Source organism: Aythya marila, assembly GCF_965140915.1.
Source record: "Aythya marila genome assembly, chromosome: 17".
NCBI classification, from domain to species: Eukaryota; Metazoa; Chordata; class Aves; order Anseriformes; family Anatidae; genus Aythya; species Aythya marila.
In genome coordinates this window covers 9055723-9075845 of record NC_139058.1, presented here as the reverse complement: position 1 = coordinate 9075845, position 20123 = coordinate 9055723, and the positions used below count along the sequence as shown (strand labels likewise).

At 38.8% G+C, this 20123-nt stretch overlaps 1 protein-coding gene across 4 annotated transcripts in view; it reads left to right on the top strand.

The window, feature by feature from the left end:
- The window catches only part of MED15 (mediator complex subunit 15), a 31957-nt gene extending 12251 nt beyond the window's left edge, over window positions 1-19706 (top strand). For 2 of the 4 annotated variants that reach the window (XM_082773749.1, XM_082773752.1), the window contains 11 exons: window positions 450-545; window positions 5799-5918; window positions 11153-11295; window positions 11498-11625; window positions 12522-12656; window positions 13056-13119; window positions 13287-13353; window positions 13731-13891; window positions 14096-14262; window positions 15120-15218; window positions 15330-19705. In XM_082773749.1, the coding sequence (XP_082629875.1) occupies window positions 450-545; window positions 5799-5918; window positions 11153-11295; window positions 11498-11625; window positions 12522-12656; window positions 13056-13119; window positions 13287-13353; window positions 13731-13891; window positions 14096-14262; window positions 15120-15218; window positions 15330-15466 (1317 nt within the window). In that variant the 3' untranslated portion in view covers window positions 15467-19705. Of the gene's footprint in view, window positions 1-449; window positions 546-5798; window positions 5919-11152; window positions 11296-11497; window positions 11626-12521; window positions 12657-13055; window positions 13120-13286; window positions 13354-13730; window positions 13892-14095; window positions 14263-15119; window positions 15219-15329 lie in introns of all 4 variants that reach the window. The other 2 variants (XM_082773750.1, XM_082773751.1) reach the window with 2 other exon arrangements.
- The last annotated feature ends 417 nt before the right edge of the window (window positions 19707-20123 follow it).

Genomic DNA, 20123 nt, shown 5'->3' with positions numbered 1-20123 from the left:
CACTATGTGCTCCTACCAGTTAAGCTAGTAGTTAGATGTCACGTACATCCCTCTGACCTGTCCTAATGAGTGCATAGACATTTGAAATGCTGGTCATTAATATATGTTTTAAATATTATGCTTGAGAGAAATCATCACATGGAGTTAACTGTTTGCCAGAAAGCTGACATATTTAGTATTGTCGTAAGAAGACCTTACAGTACAGAGAAGTTGCAGGAAGTCACGTCTTGAGCGCACAGTCTGTGAGAAAACTTCCAAATGTTAGAAGCATGGGAACTTGCTTTCATAAGGAAAGTTCATGAAACGCTTCTAGAGATGGATATGTGAAGCTGATCTTTTAGTCTTGTCTCCAAAACTCCCCTTTTTATGAGTATAGTCAAAGCAACTGAAAGAGAAATGTTACACACTGATCAGGTACATGTGTTTACTTTGTTCTTTTTATACTCAAGGTAAGAGCTCAGCTGGTCCAGCAGCAGCAGCAGCAGGCAGCAGCAGCAGTGCAAGCAGCTCAGGCTCAAGCTGCTCAGATGGGAGCTTCAGGGCAGGTAAGAGCCCTGGAGGCAGTGTCCTTAGGTACAGGCCTGTAGCAAGTGCATGCTAAAGACGAGCATGGAAATGGGTCTCTGGTGGCTTTCTAATGAGGTCTGAGCAGTCATTGCTATACAGAGGGGATGTGGGCTTTTATGCTGCTTCCCTTTTGCCCTGACTCAGAGGCAGGATTTCATGGACAACCTCTTTGTGCATGCTCTCTGTCCTGAGTAGGTAAGATTGTTGCCTGAAGTGATACACAAATGCACAACAGTAAGAGGGCCTTCTGTGGTCACACTGCAAGTTTGACTGTTGGTTTCTGGTGTGTATCGCCTCTCTTTTCGTTACACTTTCCTAGGTGACCGGTTTTTTGTCAACTGATTTCCATGCTGTGAATCTTTGCCTGCTATCTTAACTCACATGTGATCTACCTTCCATCTCCATGTACCAAGCATAAAAAGCAATATAGATAGTGAAATCTCTCAGTATTCCCCTTTCATTCCTTTCATTCTTTTTCTGAGTGAAATGAGCTGTAGATTTAGAATGCTCTTGTTCTGGATGTGAATTGTCAAGAAAAAATGGCATGTGTCACAAGTGCAGAGTTACGTTTAAAAAAAAAAAAGGCTGGTTGAAAGCTTATTGTCTAATACACTGTTCTTAACCTGCAATACAGCTGTAGCCCTAGTGATTGTTCCTTGATGTGTGTCTGGTGTGAAGGAGACACGGGGGAGAAAAACTGGGGATGGCTTGAGCTGAACCTCTCATCCCATTTTCCACAAGAATATGAAATAGTCTTTCATGGTTCTGCATGTTAAGTCGCACTTCTGAAGTTCTTATGCTTCCACTGAAGTTCTTATGCTTCAACTTCTTCACTGAAAGGGTTGTGAGGCATTGGAACAGGCTGCCCAGGGAAGTGGTGGAGTCACCATCCCTGGAGGGCTTTAAAAGACGTTTAGATGTAGAGCTTAGGGATATGGTTTAGTGGGGACTGTTAGCGTTAGGTCAGAGGTTGGACTCGATGATCTTGAGGTCTCTTCCAACCTAGAAATTTTGTGATTTTGTTTGTGATTTGTGGTTTGCCTCTGTAGTCTTTCATGCTGAGACATTTTACAGACACGGTAAGTACAATTATCACCACTTTGTATATGGAGAGACTGAGGCAGATAGATAAAAAGAGGTTGACCAGGATTAATGTCTGGCAATACAGGAAGATCTCTGCCATTTCAGGTATCGCACCATTTCCCCGTCATCACACAAGAAATGCTTTAGATTCTGTAAGACCATTAGAAGTTTTTGCATGGATAGAGGGATAACAATTGGTTCTTCAACATTCATCTCACAGACCACTATCAGGAATAGTGTCTTGTACCATGTTAACTCTCATGTGGCCCACATACTTGGTGGTGGCTATGTTCTGTTTCTGGTCCTTTTGCTTGAGCCAATGTAACATAGGATGTAAAAGCTGAGGAGTGGTAAGTACAGTTGGTACAGTGCTGGCAGTAATATAGAATTCTTCTACAGTTGAAATGCAAATTAAAGCTTTTCTTCGTTTCTTAAATAATTTCCAGGTGAAAGCTACAGGGACTTAGGCTGCCTAAAAGGAGACTGACTTCTTTTTTTTTTTTCTTTTTACTAACTTAATGGTAATGGTGCTTTTTCCAACCTCTAAACAGATGGATTTTGTTTACATAGTCACCTTAATTCTTGTCCCATTTAGGGAATTTATATGCCAGTGGCTTAACAGCACAGTGCATTTGAAAAGTTTTGGGTAATAAGATGGTTGACAGCTGGTTTTGCATTGCAACTTTATTTATAATGAGCAGGGATTGCTCATTATCTATTGCATATGGAGTTTAGAAAACTACGCAGCCAGACTTACGTTTGTGCTGTTACAATGTAAATCTACTAAAATTCACTAGACGCTGTGAAGTCCAATGATTAAACTGGTTTCTTATACTTGTATAAAAATTTTCTGTATATAATGTTTAGCTTTAAGTTGATGGTTGTGTACAATATTACAATGCAGCTTTGGCGTTGAGAACATGGTTACATTTTCTTTGATTTATAAGAAGCTTGAGAGTAGATTTCTCTTTGCATTTCTCTAGTCCATTTTCCACTAGCACTAGATTTTATTTTAATAAATCTGTCTTGATTTCCTTATTTGGTTTTGGGAAGCTTTTGTTATAAACAAACCCTGTCCTAATACTTGCTTGTTAAACTTAAGCTTGGTCTCTAGGGGCTTTCAGTCTGGGAATTTGGGTTGATGTGCCTGTGTTTTTTCCTTTTCCATAAAGTTTCTGTTCAGCATTCCTACATAAAAGTAAAACCAATCGTAAATTCAAACATGGATACATGTAAGTTTTGGAGTTCTCTGAAGGCATAAAGACACAGGTGAATGTTATCCTGCTTGGATGTCTAGTCCTTACAACTATGTAACTCAAAGGTGAAACTGATAAATAAGCAAAATAGTGTCCTAGTGACCACAGAGCGCTACAGAAGTGCTTGGAGCACCAGGAGAAACTCTGTAATCAACTGGAGTTAAGTATTAATAATGTTTAAATTACTGTTCTGCTGCAATTCGTTCAGGTGCTCAGAATGCAAATTGGCTGTTGCTCTTTGAAAAGCAGAGCTGGCCTGCCTTTAGTGGAGTGGTAGTGTCATGGTACGTGTATATTCCTACCAGAAGCTGCATATTGAAGGAATTCTGAATCCTTGGATTTTAGATACAAGAAAATTATAGGTTCAGGATTCTAATACTTACATTGCACTTCATTTTTTAATCAGATAATGAGGTCTGTATCTTACAGTGGAGAGATACTCCATTCTTCTGCTTGCTCCTTTTTTTTTTTTTTTTTTTTGAGTAAAATTCTCAATTCTGTAAATCGATTTCTCAATTTCAGCTGTGGAGAAGGATTTGCCTTCAGTTTAAATGCTTCTCAAAAGTACCTGAACACTTCTAGCTGTCTTCCATTTTTAGACTATCTGATGAACTCCTTTGTAGATGCATTGCTTTGCATAAAACAGATGCAATCTTTGAAATCCGCTTTCCCTGCTGCTTTGTTGAAGGGTGACTGGTTTCATAAATGTAAATATGCTGGAAGAAGGGAAAAATAAATTACTTTCATCAAGAGAGTGGAATTGGTGTCATTTTATATATACACTTCCTTTCCAAAGCACACGTTTCAAAAATATGTGAATAAAACTCAGAATTATGTGCATGTACACACATTCATTCAGCTACGATACAACAGCTGAAAGCCTTTGAATCAGAGTTGTCCCACTGGTGTTCAGTGGTTTGCCAGACAGTTAATATACTACTAATTTCCATGACCTTGGAGGAAGTGATCTAAATCTGCACACTTTGGTGGTGTGGCATGAAAAACGGGACCAAGATGGGACATGTGAGTCACCATAACATCCCTGGGATTTCACACGCTCCAGAGATCCATGTGCATTCACGAGGGTCTGAGATGGGGTGATTGTGCCTGGAAGGTTTTATTTTATTTTATTTTATTTTATTTTTGCCAGCGATTTCCTTTTTTTTTATTTTATTTTATTTTTTTGTTTTGTTAGGGTTGTGTTGCTTCACCAGCTCTCATGTTGATAAAGTAGCTCTTCACTGCACTTCGTAGCATCCACCTGTGCTTTGTGCCAGTGCTGGGTTGTTGTGTTTGCTTGTGGTGGCTGTTGCATGCTGTGTGTGTACATGTGCATGTGTGTGTGATGTCTGAAGCGCTCTCATTTGTTTTCCTTTTGAAATCCTGTCTCTGACCATCCCTCTTTGCCTGGATGGAAAGTGACCGCATTGCTCTGATGTTGTGAACTAACAGTTGTGCTGAATTTGACACTTATTTTCTTTATCAGTTATTGCTTTCTGTTTTCAGTCTTGCTATGTTGTATTTAATTTTATTTATTTTTAACAATTGTAAGCACATGCGTTCTCTGACTCTCTAGAGACATGTTGCTGGCTGCTTCAGTCCATTTGCACAGAACACTAAGCAAGAATGCCCCAAATCCTTTACTGAAAGGAGACTTCTTTTAACTCCTAGGTTAGTTAGAGCCTGTGTAGGTTCCTTGGTGACGTATACTCTGGGGGAAAAAAATAATAAAGTGGTCCAGAGACCTTTACTGTAGATCTTTAAAATATCAAACAGAAGCTCCTTTGCTGATAAGTGAATTAGCAAAGTTAGCTGAGTGCTACCTCAAAAATATGCTGTATTTCCCATAAATTTAAATTGTACTCTAATTGGCAGCATATGTGGTATAACATTAAAGCCTACCATTACTTAAAATTCATAGATATTATAGATACGTATGATTAAAACTGTGTGACTCATTCAGGCTGATGGGTCGGAAAGGCACTTCTAGACACTGCAGAGCAACATCCTAATCCTATTTTAGAGTAATTTCTAATTCAAAATTTAACCTGCAGTATTTGTTCTAAATGATTGTGCTTTTAGGGTGTGCTCAGTCTATACAACTGAAGAATCAAATAATGCAAGAATGAGCTCGAAGCAGATTACGGGCTCATAACAACAAGTCTTAGTGTAGCTTAGCAATAGAGGAATGGGCGTTTGTCAAAGTTACAGAAATTACAGGGAAATAATTGACTTATTCTGTGGGGTGCAAAAGGAAGGAAATAGCTTTTTCAAAAATAAGTCCTTTCTGTTGTCCTGGTGTTATAGTGTCATAGGTTACTCTGAAATTTTGCTCGCTGTTGGACAGCTCACTGGAGCATTGCTGGTAGCAGTTGCTGCTGAACTGTCTGCCAGAGTCTTTTAGAACGGAAGGTGGCATACGCAAATACTCCTAAATCCTGTGAGTCCAACAGTGTGGGAAGGTGCATCAGAAACCTATGGCATTATAGAGACAAAGAAGCTTCTTATATGGAGAATTCTTGACAGCTGTCTTGGAGAACTTATCTCTAAGAATTCTAGAAATTCAAGATGTTAGGCAAAATTAGGAAAAACCCTTCCTGCAAATAATAGCTTTGTCAGTCTTCGACCTACAAATCTGAATCTGCCTATCAGCACCATCGAGATATCTAGAATTCATTAGATGCTTTCTAAAAATAGATAGAAAAGGTGTAAAAAGGAGTTTGATTTATAAGCTAGCATGTTAGGTTAACCTTTAGAGAAAAGCTCACTAACCTTCCCTTCATGCTCCCCTCTCCCCTAATTCCTGGAGGTTGCATGTGCTTCTCATCCTGCCAGTGCACTGCATTTCTTGTTTTGCGATTACTTTTGTCTGTTGTCCCTCTGTCCTCAAAGATGATCACCGCACCTATGGCCCGAGGTGGGATGCAAATAAGACCACGGTTCCCGCCTACCACCGCAGTGTCTGCTACACCGCCAAGCTCCATTCCTTTGGGCGGACAGCAAATGCCACAGGTATTTACTGAGTCAAAGCACATTGTGTCAGGTATTGCACAAAGCATTCAATACGTGATTGTGTAGCACTTGCTTTCAAGCAAGGGGAAGTTCACTTTTTCATGGAACAACTAACTTGCCGGTGTTAGGGTGTTGGGCTCTTCAGGTTTTCCATGGATCCTTTTTTGGTTTAAACAACATGTTTTCTGATAGCATGGGATATCAAATAAAGCATTGCTAGAGTGGCGTAGATCTTTATTTTAGCATTTAGAATATTTAAATGTTTATAACTGATTTAGGTCACAAATTAGAGCTTCCAGGTTCCTGTTCAGTCTTTGAAATTCCACAATGAATGTGCATTTTGGAGAGTCTCCAGAAGTGCCGCAAGTCAGTACTGCAGTGCAGTGATTGAGTTCTGCCTTGGAACTTACTTATCATGTACTCGTGCTCTTTACAGGTGCTTCATTCATTAATAGCAAAGTTGGCTCGTTTCAGTTTGAGTAGCATCTTTGCATGCAATCAGGGACCAAGAAAAATGGAACTATTCTCTTCCTTCACAGTTGTGAAGGAGAAACTACCAAAAGGGCTCCACTTGTACCTGTATCAAAGAAGAACCTGTGTAGACTGGCTGACAGCACCTAGCCAGCTGTTGCTGGAAGATGCTTGAGGTCAGTGTACTGCATCTGCATGGTGTAGGTCCTGATCTTCTGAAGACCTCACAGCCCTGTTCAACAAGCAAAATCTTTAATTTGAGGGACAGGAGGAGAGCAGGAGTGGGGAGAACTGGACTGAAATAGAACTGAGTTCTTACCAGTTTTACTTCTTAACACTGCTGCCTTTTGCTTGTAGGTTTCTTTACTTTTGCATTTTTTCTTATTTCTGTTGCACCAAGTTTAGTAGAGACAGCCCATTCTTGTCAGGCGTTTACTAAGGTAGATAATGTGATCAGAAAGATTCTGCAGACCTAGGCAAGCACATCTGTCACTTCTGGTTTCAGATGGTGAGTCATTTCTATCCAGGTAACTATGTTAACTGAAATAAAACCCAGACATAGCTGTTGAATCGAAGGAGAATTTACTTTGAGCTTTGTTTGCTGTAGCAGTTTATGTACACTGAGACAATCACCTCCAGTATGAAGTATTCACAGTCTGATTTGGACTGACAGTGAGGCCTTCCGATGGGTATTTAAGTATCAGATTGGCTTATATTTGAGTCATAACAGAAGGGCTCTAGTTAAAGTGTTCAGTGCTGTAGGCTGACCTTTTAGTGCTGTCATGTCTGTGCTTGTTGAGGAGCTTTGATTTATGACACCAGACGAATCAGTAAATAAGGAGAGTTCTTAGTAGCATGTCAAGGACTGTGAAAATGTTGTAGAAAACTGAACAACCAAAGAAGGAAGAAGAAGAAAAAACTTATTTATGAAAAGGGCTCCTAAACATGTGGTAGGCTAAGCGAGTAAGTCATCATTTTGTTAGTGGGAAGCACTGTTTTAAAGACAGCTTGACGTGCCATGCAATTGATAGCTCTGGATCAGTGTGAATCTCTAGTGCTCTGTGCCAAAACATTTTGTCAGGTTCTAGGTGAATCGGAATTTAGAAATGTTATTTATGCCTCTTTAGTTTTGTAAATGCTTAAATAATATTATCTGTTGGATATGTTTAATTACCTTGTCATCAGAGCTCTTGAAGCTGTTCACAATAGGAGACAAATGGTTGTAGCTTACATCTGGTATTATTCATCTAAGACTCTGTCATCTCTTTACAGTATTAAGAAGTCTTTAGACCTCATGATAGATGGCTCTGAATGTCCTTTCACTTTAGATGAGAATCTTGGTATTACAGTGAAGAGTCTCTTTCACCAGAAGAACTAGCTGTTATATCCATATTGTTTGGCTATTTGTTTTTATCTCGTATGACACACTTCTTCTCTGTCCTTCTAACTTGGCTTAGTTAATTCTGCAGTGGTTTCTTTTTGTTCAGTAGGTTGTTGATTTCTCTTGCTATTAATTAGATTTTTTTTTTCTTAGCTGAAGTTTGGTTTTGCCTGAATAGTTACCATACATGAACTACACTCAATATTAGTTCTTGAACACTAAGGGAAAAAAAAAGTTCAGCAGTTCAGCACTTTTTAAACAGCTAAGGAAAGTTTCCTACACAATATTTGTGTTGGTCCAAGAAACCTACTGATAGGAATTTTGAAAGGTTAATCTTATGGTTAGAGTTTGTTTTAGCAATTAGATGACTAATGTATTAATCCCAGTCTCTCTGTTGTATTTCTAGTGTCAAAACCTCCAAGTTCTACCTACAAATCTATTGCAGTCTGCATTTATATGGACTTCCAATTTATGGTTGGTGCGGAAATCTTCAGCAAACCAAAAATCTAGGGAAAAAGTCAAACTGATTTAAATATTAAAATAAAGCAAGGTATATTATCGTGATTTGGAATATGGAAACCAGTATCTGAATTCTTTTGAAAAAAAGGTTTGGCAAAAGGCTTGGAAAACCTTTTGCAAAGGTTTTGCTTTGTCCCGCAAAGCAACATAATGGTGAACTTTAAACCCAGTTTGCTACAAAGTAGGCAAGGCTGTGCTTACTGGCTTAATATTGAAACTGTAAGTACAGTAGTTTAAAATGCTTTCTGGATTTTTACTTCAGATTCTTTCTGCTCTTCCTCATTATTACCCATTACTTCCTTATTGCAGACTCCTTTTCCTTGCTTTTAGTTTCTGCATATTGTACTGGCTTGCTACTGAGAGTCTCTGAAAAACTCAGTGTTGTCTACTGAGTGCTGTTCCTTGCCTGATACTTAGTTAAGTGGAGGTAGGCCTCATAGCTAAGTTTATCTTCCAGCATGTTATACTCTAAACACTAGGAATAGCTTTGATTTAGTGAATATTATTGAGTGCAAAATTTTGTCATGCAAACATAAGTAAGTTTTGGGCAGGACTTCAAAGATAGGTTTCAGTGTTGTGATCAGGTCACTGCAGGGTTGCTTCATGTTCAGCTGTGGTAGTTGTCAGTCTGTTGTAAAGAGCATTCCCTAGAAGTTGAAATTTCATTAAATTGTTATATTCTCAGTGCGTAGCCCGGAAACAATGTGGAAATCTAAAGCTGAAGGTATCTTTATATCTAAACCATACAAAGACATCTGAAATGATTGTGTAGCAAATTAACCACTTTCAAAGAAAAATAAGGCAGTAAGTTTGGAACTGCATACTTTTGAGTAAAAGTTACTGAAAGTATCACAGTTTTGTGTGATATTAGATATTAGCCTTTAGAGTTCTGAAATGAAACCAGCAGAGAGCAAACCTGTTGCAAGAAGGAAAGCTGTGTGCCTCTGTATGTACTTAATGAGAAGAGGTAATGCTGTTAAAAAGATGACAGCACTAATGTATTTTATGCTTATATCAGGTGCTGTATGTTCTTTTCTTTGCTTTTCTGCAACATTTGTAAACTAATGTAAAGGGACCTTGGTGTTGAAGTAGATACAGAGGCTTGAATCTGGGCACAAACCTTAATGCAATCTTTTTTGTTCCTTCCTTCCTTCCTAAAACACAAGGATTTAAGTTTTCAAAAGTGATTTTATGTAACCAGCTTGAGACGCTTTAAAGGTGCATGGTTTTCAAGAAGTGCTAAACCACTCAAAAGTGATCTTAGTTTGACTTGATGAAAATGCGTACAACACCTCTATGGGTAAGTTCTAAATCACTTGCTGTTTAGAAGAACATTAAATAGAATTGCAAAAAAATACAGGGAGTACTCTTTGGAGTGTTCATTCTAGCTTCTTTATGGTGCTGAGGTGGTTGGTTTCTATAGGAAGTAGATCATGCTTTTCAGTCTCAGAAATATTTTTCCAACTGCTGAGTGAACACAGGTTGTTAATGAATCTTGTTCTGGATGTTACTTTTGTAGAGGAGGTTGGGAAGGTAATGGAGCTAACGAAGGTTTTTTGGAAAAAAAACACATAGTATTGCAGGCTGTATTTGATTTTAAACTGTGCTGTAGTTAACTAGTATCTTCAAGTTTAGTAGTTTTACATTTGCACCTAGCTGAGGAGTGCTTGGGCCCATCATTTATTTATGTTTTTCTTACATAGCTGTAATGTGATATTCCATACAAAGCAAATTATGTTGCATTCAGTGTCCCCTGGAAACAGTTGGATGATTTAGGTAGATAAGTAATGACTGAATGAAGGACAGCACCAAACTGGCAGTGCCCATGAAGTGTTTAGGGCTGGTAGGGGACTTCTGCTTAAAAACAGTTTATACTGATGGAAAGAGTTGTTGGTTCATAAAGGTGCCAATTGAGGACTTGCAGAATGTTTGCATCAGTTACTGAGTCACAATATGTGGTCTTATAGGCTAGTGTGACTGATGACCTAAGCCTACATACATAAAAACATAAGAATTCTTTATGTGCTTTATGCTTATGTAATATCTGCATTACTATACCATGTTTCTGGCTGGTATAGGATGTTTTTTGTTTGTTTTTAATCGATGAAGGGGAAAAACGACCATGAAATGAACATATGTAAGTGGTTGCTCTAATCTGAGCATCATCTGGCTCTTGGACTTTATAGTGTGCAGAATAAACTTCGTTGTTGCCTGGAGTTTGGTGCTGTTCTGAAAACTCCTTATTTTTCTTTTTGCTCTTTAGGCATACCTTACCATTCTCCACAGGTCAGAACGCTGCTTCACACTTTTCCATCCAGACATTACACCCAGATTTGCAGAGCTGTATAGTTAAACAACGTGGTGGTGGTTTCGTTTACTTAATTGTTCTTCTTTCCTCTTGAAGAAAACCGCTTGAGAAGCTACAGACAAATCTGACATACCTTTGAAGGCTGTAATGAAAATACCAAAACAAGAAGGTTTTTTTAATGGCTGTTAATTCTCAAGTTAGAACTGTCTTTTTTCCCCTGCTCTTCTTCACCCTATTTCTAATAAAGCACAAGTTTTTCAGATGGTACTTCTGACGCTTTAACTTTAAATATGTTGGTTTGGGAAATGAGAAACAGTTATCTGATTGCATGCAGTTTTAACGCTTATTTCTAGTGAAGTCAATATGAAGTACTGCCATAATATCCTCAAGAGAGATACAGGTGAGACTGTTTCATTGTGTATGAGAACAGGAAACTAACGCTTTCATTTCTTGTAGGGCTGAGGATATGCTTCTCTCCATAGATAACTTTAATTTAGGTTCCCATCATCAACTCCCTTTTGTTGTTGTTGATCTTGTTCTTTTTCCTTGTTTCAGGTGAGCCAGAACAATATTACCATGATGTCATCCCCATCTCCTGTCCAACAAGCTCAGACACCCCAATCAATGCCTCCACCACCACAGCCACAGCCATCTCCTCAACCAGGCCAACCAACTTCTCAGCCAAACTCAAATGTGAGGTGAGCTAGACTATAACTTTTGAAGACCTTTGTCAAAACCATAAAGGTGAAGAGGTGAAGTTTTTAAAAGCATTCAACATGTCGTAGCAGTGGTTACTAAGAGCATATCTGTTTGCAGGCTGATCGTGCTTCCTTGTTAGACTTTGTCAGGTTTGATTTTACATTTTTTTTTTCTTTTTTTAAACTTATTCTTATTTTTCAGCTCTGGTCCAGCTCCATCACCCAGCAGCTTTCTTCCCAGTCCATCTCCACAACCATCTCAGAGCCCAGCAGCTGCACGAACACCTCAGAACTTTAGCGTCCCATCCCCAGGTCCTTTAAACACTCCAGGTAAATGTCCTGAGGTCTATAATGCAGACCATGAATTGGGGTATATTTTGATAACAGGCCTTTAGGAACTATTACAGTTACTATTTGGCATGACTGAAGCTTTAAAGAGCTTTGATAAGCAGCCAGCATTGCAAGTAGTGAGCTTGTTGTATGTATGATGTTACACAACATGAATATCTCCTATTGAAATCAAATGAAACCCATTTTCTCATCACTGAACCTATATAGTGGGTTTTTCCAACTTCCCTGTTGTTTTGAAAGAAAGAACAGTACTTTCTTTAATTAAGCAAGTTTTTACAACTGTAGTGATTCCTTGGTTACGTGCAGAAAGGAGTCCTTAGCAATGGCGTGAAGTCGTAAAGGAAATAACCGCTTAATGACTGCTTTCCTCTAAAACACCTTCCTAGGTGTACTGTGACACTTGTGCACTTCTTTACCCTGGTTGTAATAAACACTTTCTGATACTGTGAAATGAAGTAACATACTGGCTCCTTCTCATACCAGCGTTGTATGCTCTGCAGATTAGAAAGCATGGGCTTAAGGAATACTGCAGCAAATTCAGTGTTGATGTAGTGTTTAATGCACCAGAGTGAGGCAAAATGAGGACCTAGGAAATACGTGTATGAAAATGTGGACCTTTTCAGGAAAAAAATAAAAATAATAAATGGGAGTTGCTGTTCTGTCTGTAACGTCTGCTGTCTGACATAATTACTCTAAAAAGATGAGAGCGCTGGACAAGAACTTAAACTTTGACGCGCACCAGTTGTGGATTTATGTATTTGACCTGAGCTATGCTTTGAGTTTCTGCATTTCAAATCTAGAGTCTGAAACGTGAGAATGCTGTTCTGCACTATCTTTTATCATCCATGTGACATGCAATCTTTACTTCTTGGCAGGAAATCCAAACTCTGTCATGAGTCCAGCCAGTTCTAGCCAGTCAGAGGAGCAACAGTATCTGGAGAAACTCAAACAGTTATCAAAATACATTGAACCACTCCGTAGGATGATCAATAAAATAGATAAAAACGAAGGTGAGCTTCCTTGTATTTAGTCATGTGTTTCTTTGTCAACTCTCTCTTCTGATGGAAGAGCAGTGCATTGCCTTTTTGTGATGGTTTATTCCAGGGATTAAAAATGACAATGACAGTTACTCTTTCTTCCCCAGGAATGTAAAGATTTTACTGTGAAGAGTGGGTAAAATCATCATCCTTAAATTCCCACCAGTTTTCCTTCACTTCTGATGTTTTTGGGACACATTCTGTTAGAGCTTATGCAATGGGTATACTTATGGTGAGATAAAAGATCTTTGATCCTCACTGCTTTCTTCAGTGTTGGCTAACGTTTTCACTTGTAACAGCATCCTGTATTTCCGTCTGTAAGTGTGAAAGCTGTTCTTGTAGTCAATGTTTGTGTCTCTGATATTATTTCAGATAGGAAGAAGGACCTGAGTAAAATGAAGAGTCTCTTGGATATCCTGACTGACCCTTCAAAACGGTAACTTTTTTCATTTTGTCTGGATATCAGATTCCCTACCTCTTCCAGAAATTTATTGTTCAGCATCCAGCTATGTTGGCATTAAAGTTGGTTGAGGGGTTCAGGCAACAGAAACACTTAAGTTGAGTTGACTGTTTTGTGATGGTGGACTTTCTCCTCTTCTGCAGATGCCCTCTGAAGACACTGCAGAAATGTGAAATTGCTCTGGAAAAGCTGAAAAATGATATGGCTGTGGTACGTGCTTTGCTTTGCTTTAGCAAAAGATAAGTGATTCATTTTTATGTTACTTATGCCATTACAACTTCAAGTAGAGCTGGACAGAATAAGAAAATGGGGGAAAAAATGGGCAAACTTCACATAAATCACCTTGTAGGTGAGCTTTCAAGTCCTTGTGTTCTGTGCGAACACTTGAGTAATTTTTTCTGTGAATTTTTGCAGCTGATTTCAGGACATACTTCTGAAAGTGGAAAATGCAGACTTCTTAATGTTACCACATGCAATTTTGAGAGTTGTTTGCATTTTATGCGTTGGAAGTTTACTGCTGTAAAGTTGTAGAGATGTTTTTATTTGTGGTGACTATTAAGAGAAAATGTGGTCCTTTTGTGTTATAGCCTACTCCACCTCCTCCCCCAGTGCCCCCCACCAAACAGCAGTACTTGTGTCAGCCACTTTTGGATGCTGTCTTGGCCAACATCCGTTCACCAGTCTTCAACCATTCCCTTTACCGTACATTTATGCCGGCTATGACTGCAATTCATGGCCCGCCGATCACGTATGTATCCTTAACCAGATGTTTGTATTAAATGTTTGTTTTTTTAGGAAAAAAAATATTTGTTCAAATTGTTGAAAGAATGGATGGGTTTATGGCAAGGTTCGAGTTGTACCTTTTTCCTTTTTACACCTGTAAAATATCCGACAAATGTGGTGTTGGTATAATGTTTTCACCTCGTTCTTTTGTGTATTGTGTTTTACATAGGGCCCCAGTTGTCTCCCCTCGAAAGCGGAAATATGAAGAGGATGAAAGACAGACCATACCAAATGTCTTACAAGGGGAAGTTGCAAGGTTAAATCCTAAATTCCTGGTGAACCTGGACCCCTCGCATTGCAGTAATAATGGAACAGTTCATCTTATATGCAAGCTAGGTAAGTGAGAAGACACAAAGGGCTGAATTCAGAAAGAACTGTTGATCTTGATTCTAGAAATTTGAAGAAGTTTTTTTTTGCTTAGTCTTGAAATTTGCTAACCTGTGACTTCTGTGTGAAGTCTGTACTTATCAGTGTTGTAGAGCAGCTTCAGGGAATGCATGGAAATTTCATTCATGCTAAACAATCCGTTCCTCGTACTGAGGGTTGAAATCAGTGAACTCATACGTTGTCTTGAAAATTACTTATTGCTGGCAACAGTCTTGATTCTTGACTTGATTTGTGCTGATATGTGTGGATTGTTCCATCTCCAACAAGTCGGATGGAGAAATGGTGAGTTAATCTCTGGAAGGGTCTATCGCAATTTGTACTACTGATGACTGACAATGATGTACGTTCTAAAAAGGAACTCAGATCACAACTTTGTTGTTTCTATCTCAGCTAAGAAGACAGTGTTACTGTCTATGAACTTGTTTTCCCCATTGGAATCCAAAAGCAAAACAGATTTTTTCCTCCCATTGTTTGAGAAATCTGAACTGTTCTCATCTTAATGTTAGTACAGAAGGCACCTAATTCTCAAAAATGAGGTGTCCAATTTAGTGAAGGTCTGCTAATGAAATGATTGGCTGTGTGCAGAAATGCTTAAGAGATGGAGCTGTGTTTTGCCAGGCTTTCCTTACAAGGAATTAAGTGTCGTTAAAATGAGCAATGAGATTGCTGTACAACAGAAATGGAAAAGTACACCTTGGTTCCTTCTTGGTGCTCAGAGGTTAGAAACCATGCTGAATGATGTATGAAAAAAATGTACATACAGCAAAACATACTTTATTCTGATGGGAAGTGTGCTTACATTCTAGATGACAAGAATCTTCCAAACGTCCCGCCACTACAGCTCAGCGTTCCAGCAGACTATCCTGATCAGAGCCCTCTGTGGATAAAAAACCCTAGACAATATGGTATGAGGATGCTAGCGTGACATTTTGGGGGCATGTGTATGTAGTAGTGTTGGGGAAATTTGAGGACTGTGTGTGTGTATTTATAACTCTATCCATTATCTTCTTTTCCAGCAGCCAATCCCTTCTTGCAGTCAGTGTATCGATACATGACTTCAAAACTATTGCAACTTCCAGACAAGCATTCAGTCACAGCACTCTTAAACACCTGGGCACAAAGTATTCGTCAAGCCTGCCTCTCTGCTGCATAACATCTCACTTCCTAAATCGTGAATCAAGAAATAAGGTCTTGAAAGCTGGCCTTTTCCACGTGCCATTGGAAAACCACAGGCATTTTGGGGAGGTTACTTCAGAAGAAAGAAGCCTTATGTTGTTTTGTTTCTAGGTGTCGGGTTCACTAGAGAACCCGGTGTTAGATTTAGCTTTCATGCTTTTTATCTTCTGCCTCTGTGGACTTTTGCCAGCATTTTCAAATATACGAAATGTGTATATATGGTTCTTGAGACTGTATTAGGAGAAGTTTTTATTGTCTTCTTAGAGAAGAAATTATTTGTGGACTTCCATCAGGGAGTCTGATTGATAAAAGAGGAAGCAGGGAGAGAATGCTCTAATTTGCTTCAGTTTGCAGAGTGCCAGTATTTCTTTCACATTGTATGTTTTGTGACCTGATGCCATCCCAGAAATAAATAAGTTGCAGCTAGAATGTGCTTGCGAACTTCCCTGTTTTGGAAGGAATCTTTTGCCTATTAGCTTTGCCCAGGAATGGGATAAATTATAGCCTTTTAAGGGCATCCCTCAAATATGTGAGATAAATCTGGGTAATTATGTTGGGGAAGAGGGGAGACCAAATAGAAGAGAATATATTTAATAGCTTTTTTTAAATGATACTTTGTATAAATGGTTTTTGGTTAGCATGGACCACATTTCTCTTGCTCCACAAATGAGGTGATCAGAAAGAGGAGATATCAGTGTGCACACTGACTTCCCCTGTAAGAATATGTGTGTGTAAAGGTGGTGGTGAAACAACAGTTTAAAGTTTTAGTACCAGAAATCAATCCAGCAGCCTTGTAGCTATATGTTGTCTTTTACTGATGGAATAGAATCAATCTCTAAGGCATCTGGCTTACTTGGGGGAGTTGATGCAGTTTAGTGGAAATGCTTCCATACTACATGGTGTTGTTTTTAATTATTATCTTTTTTTGAGAGTGAAGGAAGAAACAGGAACAGAACTGACAACTAATGTTTTGTGCCTTGAGCAATGATGGGCACTCAAGCTGGTCACCAGCTACTATATAGTTGGGCACTTCTAATGAGAACATTTGCCATGAGTAACTATAAATTCATGCATAGTGTGATTGGTTTTTTTCCATTCTTGTAATTTGTTCACTCAACTTCCTAGTGCAGAAAAATTTCAAATTTCAGATTTTCCCATTACATCCTGCTCCACCTCTCTGTACTGTGCAGCAAACCTTAAAGAGTAGCTGGACTCTCTTACGGTAGTGTCATGAAATTGCAATGACCTATGTAAATCTGTGTGATGTCAACACTTCTAGGATTTTTTAAATGTGGGTACTTAGTAAGCACTGACTGAGGCAGCAGAATGCTATCAGTATTTTGTATATGAACTAATGCATTATCTGTTTGTTTCTATTGTAATAAATTTATTATTATTCCTGTGTTGGATGCTAACATTATGCTGCTCTTCCCATGTTGATCCTCAGATACCAGTTCTGTTGCATCCGTTGGATGATGATTACTTTGTTCTATGATAAGTGAAAGCTCATGCTTTGAAGGTCAGGAGAAGAAATCATAAATGGCTCTTCATTCCATGCAACACTATCTCTACTGTTCTCATAGTGAATTGGAAGACCTGGTCAAGAGATCAGTAATGGTGTCTACAAACAAAAGATGTAGTTTTTTAACAGGTACTGTTACGTGACTGCCTCTTTGCACCAAAAGAACCAGTGGCGTCAATCCAGTTCTGGTGGAGAGATGTTCACATCACAAAAGTTTTGTCTGTCTATAATTGTCATAACCCAAGAAATGAGGATGGAGACTTTTTTAAAGCTAAAACAGACGGTCTAAAACAGACATTTATAGCATTTGTTTCTTAATTTGGTTAAAGCATACCTGGAAATGGATGCAAAATATACTATAAATGTCCCTCAGGTTTACAATACTTCCCTTAGTGCAGTTTTCAAAGCTGTCATTGTGGTTTTCTTTCAAAAAAGACGTAAGATGTTATACTGAGAGGTTGATGTAGGGTAGGCATCCTACCGGGCCGCAACATTTCATTTGGGAAATAAATATTGAAAACTGGAAGTTGATCATGTGCCTGCAGCACGTAAGGTTAATAGCTTGATACCAACATAGATGGGTTTCTTTTCTGTTGATGCGCAAACTGTCATAAACCGGCATAGATATTTTCAAAATTAATGAATAAATGCAAGGTTATTCCCAAATCCTTGGAAAGGTGCACCAAGTTGGGAATAAATTATCATCAGCGTTTGGGTACTTTATCAGCTGTCAGGGGCACTGTGATTTCAAAAGCAATTCAGAAAATGCATGTTATGAACAATTCAGGGATTCGTACCTTTCAGAAATAGACAAGTATATTGTGAAATCAGAAAAACGGAAGCCTGATCCTTTCATTTCTTGAACAACTGGTGTACAAAATGAAGTCAATCAAACTTTACTTGAAATGAAGTGATAATAGCAGTTGAACATTTGTTGTTGAAGTCCAGCATAAAAGGTCAAAGGAGTCGTAAGGAAACAAGATGAAGAACAGGAGTGTTGACTTCAAGAACAGTTTGAAGATAGCTCCTTTTAATAGCCCGAGTTCTGTTTCTCAACAAAGTTGTTCACTAGTGTTTGTTTCATTGGTAGCAGAATTGCCTTTTTTTATAATGGGCACTGGGTGGCTATCAATCTGATTGCTAAATAAATATTGTGATTGCCTGAAACAATTTCCTTTTCAATTAGGAAAGGTAATAAGTTACAGTTCTTGTCCTACTGCTGAGCTGTGTGGTAGTGTCCTACCTGGCTGATTAGACTTCCAGCTTCAGAGAGAACTTTTTACCTCCCCAAAGTTTTGTTGTTTTGAATGAATTAGAGTTTTTCTTCCTGGAACCAAGGACGCTGTGGTGTTGGATGTTCCTGTTCTTCCAAATTTGTTAACGAAAGCACACCTCTTGTATGGGTGCAACAACTGCTCTGACCTAGTTCATTTTGTACAAAGGGAATAGCGTTACTGCTTGTAGAACCAAAGGCAAAATTTGATCATAAAAGGCATGAAATATACTAGAGAGAAATTTATAGCTAATGTTGACACATGCTAGTATAACTTAATTAATAGCAATAGTCTAAGTGAAAGGAATTCTTTATAATTCTATGCTGATAAAAAGCTATCTCCAAAAGAGGCTTATATTACCATGCATCCTCTCTGTTTCTCACCTATGAGTTTTCTGAGAATGTTTCATATAGACAACACCTCTATTTGAGAAGGGAATAGGAAGCTATAGGAAGCAGTGCAGTTCCTATCCTCTTGAGTCTTCTTTGTCAACAACAGGCTCAATATTGAGGCAGCAGTATGCCCTGGCAGCCACGAAGGCAAACCTCATTTTGGGGTGCATTAAATGCAGCATAACCAGCTGTCAAAAAAGTTGATTCTCCCACTACATTTAGTGTTGGTGTGGCCTTACCTTAAATATTGTATGCAGTTCTGAAACCCACAGTATAAAAAGCATCCAGAGGAGGGCAGTGAAGCTGGTAAAAGGACTGGAAAGTATGCCCTGCGAAGAGAGGCTGAGGATGCTTGGGTTGTCTAGTCTGAAAAGGAGGCTGAGGGTCAACCTTGTTGCTCAAGCAGGGCCAGTCTCTTCCTCCTGGTAACCAATGACAGCACACATGGGAATGACAAGTTTCTTACTGTGAGGAGGGTAGTCAAACACTGGAACAGGCTTCCTAATGAGGTGGTTGATGCCCCATGCCTGTCAGTATTCAAGAGGCATTTGGATAATGCTCTCATTAATATGCTTTAACTTTTGTTTAGCCCTAAAGTCATCAGGCAGTTGGACTTGGTCTTTTTAGGTCCCTTCTACTTGAATGATAATGTGAATCTTTGAGGAAGTGGGACTGGTAATAAATAAGCAAAGGCAGTTTTTGTAATGAGTACAGTTTCTTTGCGTGGATTCATGTTGGGAAGTGACAGAACATTAGTTTTCTTTTTTCAATTGTTCTGGAATTACTTTCCCTTAATTCTCTTTAACCCTCTGAAGTCACCTAGCTCCTTCTTTAGGCAGTCCTGCTTTTAAAGAGAGTGGGGGACTGCAAGGAGTTGACTTATTTATAACCTTGATAGGATTTCTCAAAGTAGAGTGAACTTGGTTATAAACATCTGATTGTATTACGTAGGTATGACTTCTCTTCTGTTTTTTCAAGTTCTCACCCTTTTTCAGGAGTGTTCCTGAGTGACAGTTTGGGCAAGCATGTAACTTCTGGATTACTGAATAAAAGTGTTTGTAGATGTATACTTTGTGAAAGAAACAAAGCAGTGGTTATGATTTCTCCCTAACCTAGTTTGAGGAACAACCTTAATGAATCGTACTTCTGAGGGAGCTGAATATGTGTGCAGGTTAAGCTGAAGGATGGAGTCCTGTAGATGCTGTAAAATGGCATGGAATAAGGTGAGTCACATCTGGATAACCTACTAAATACATGGACTGTGTAGTGCAACCAGATAAATGCTATCCTTCAGACCAACAGAGTTTAGGCCATGTCTCTAGAACAGGGGTTGCATTAATAGATAATGTAGAACAGATAACAATGACTTTCAAATATCTAGCATTCATAATGAAAAAGAAACCAGACCTTTAGTCTCAGTGTGATGGCACATTCTTCCCACGCTCA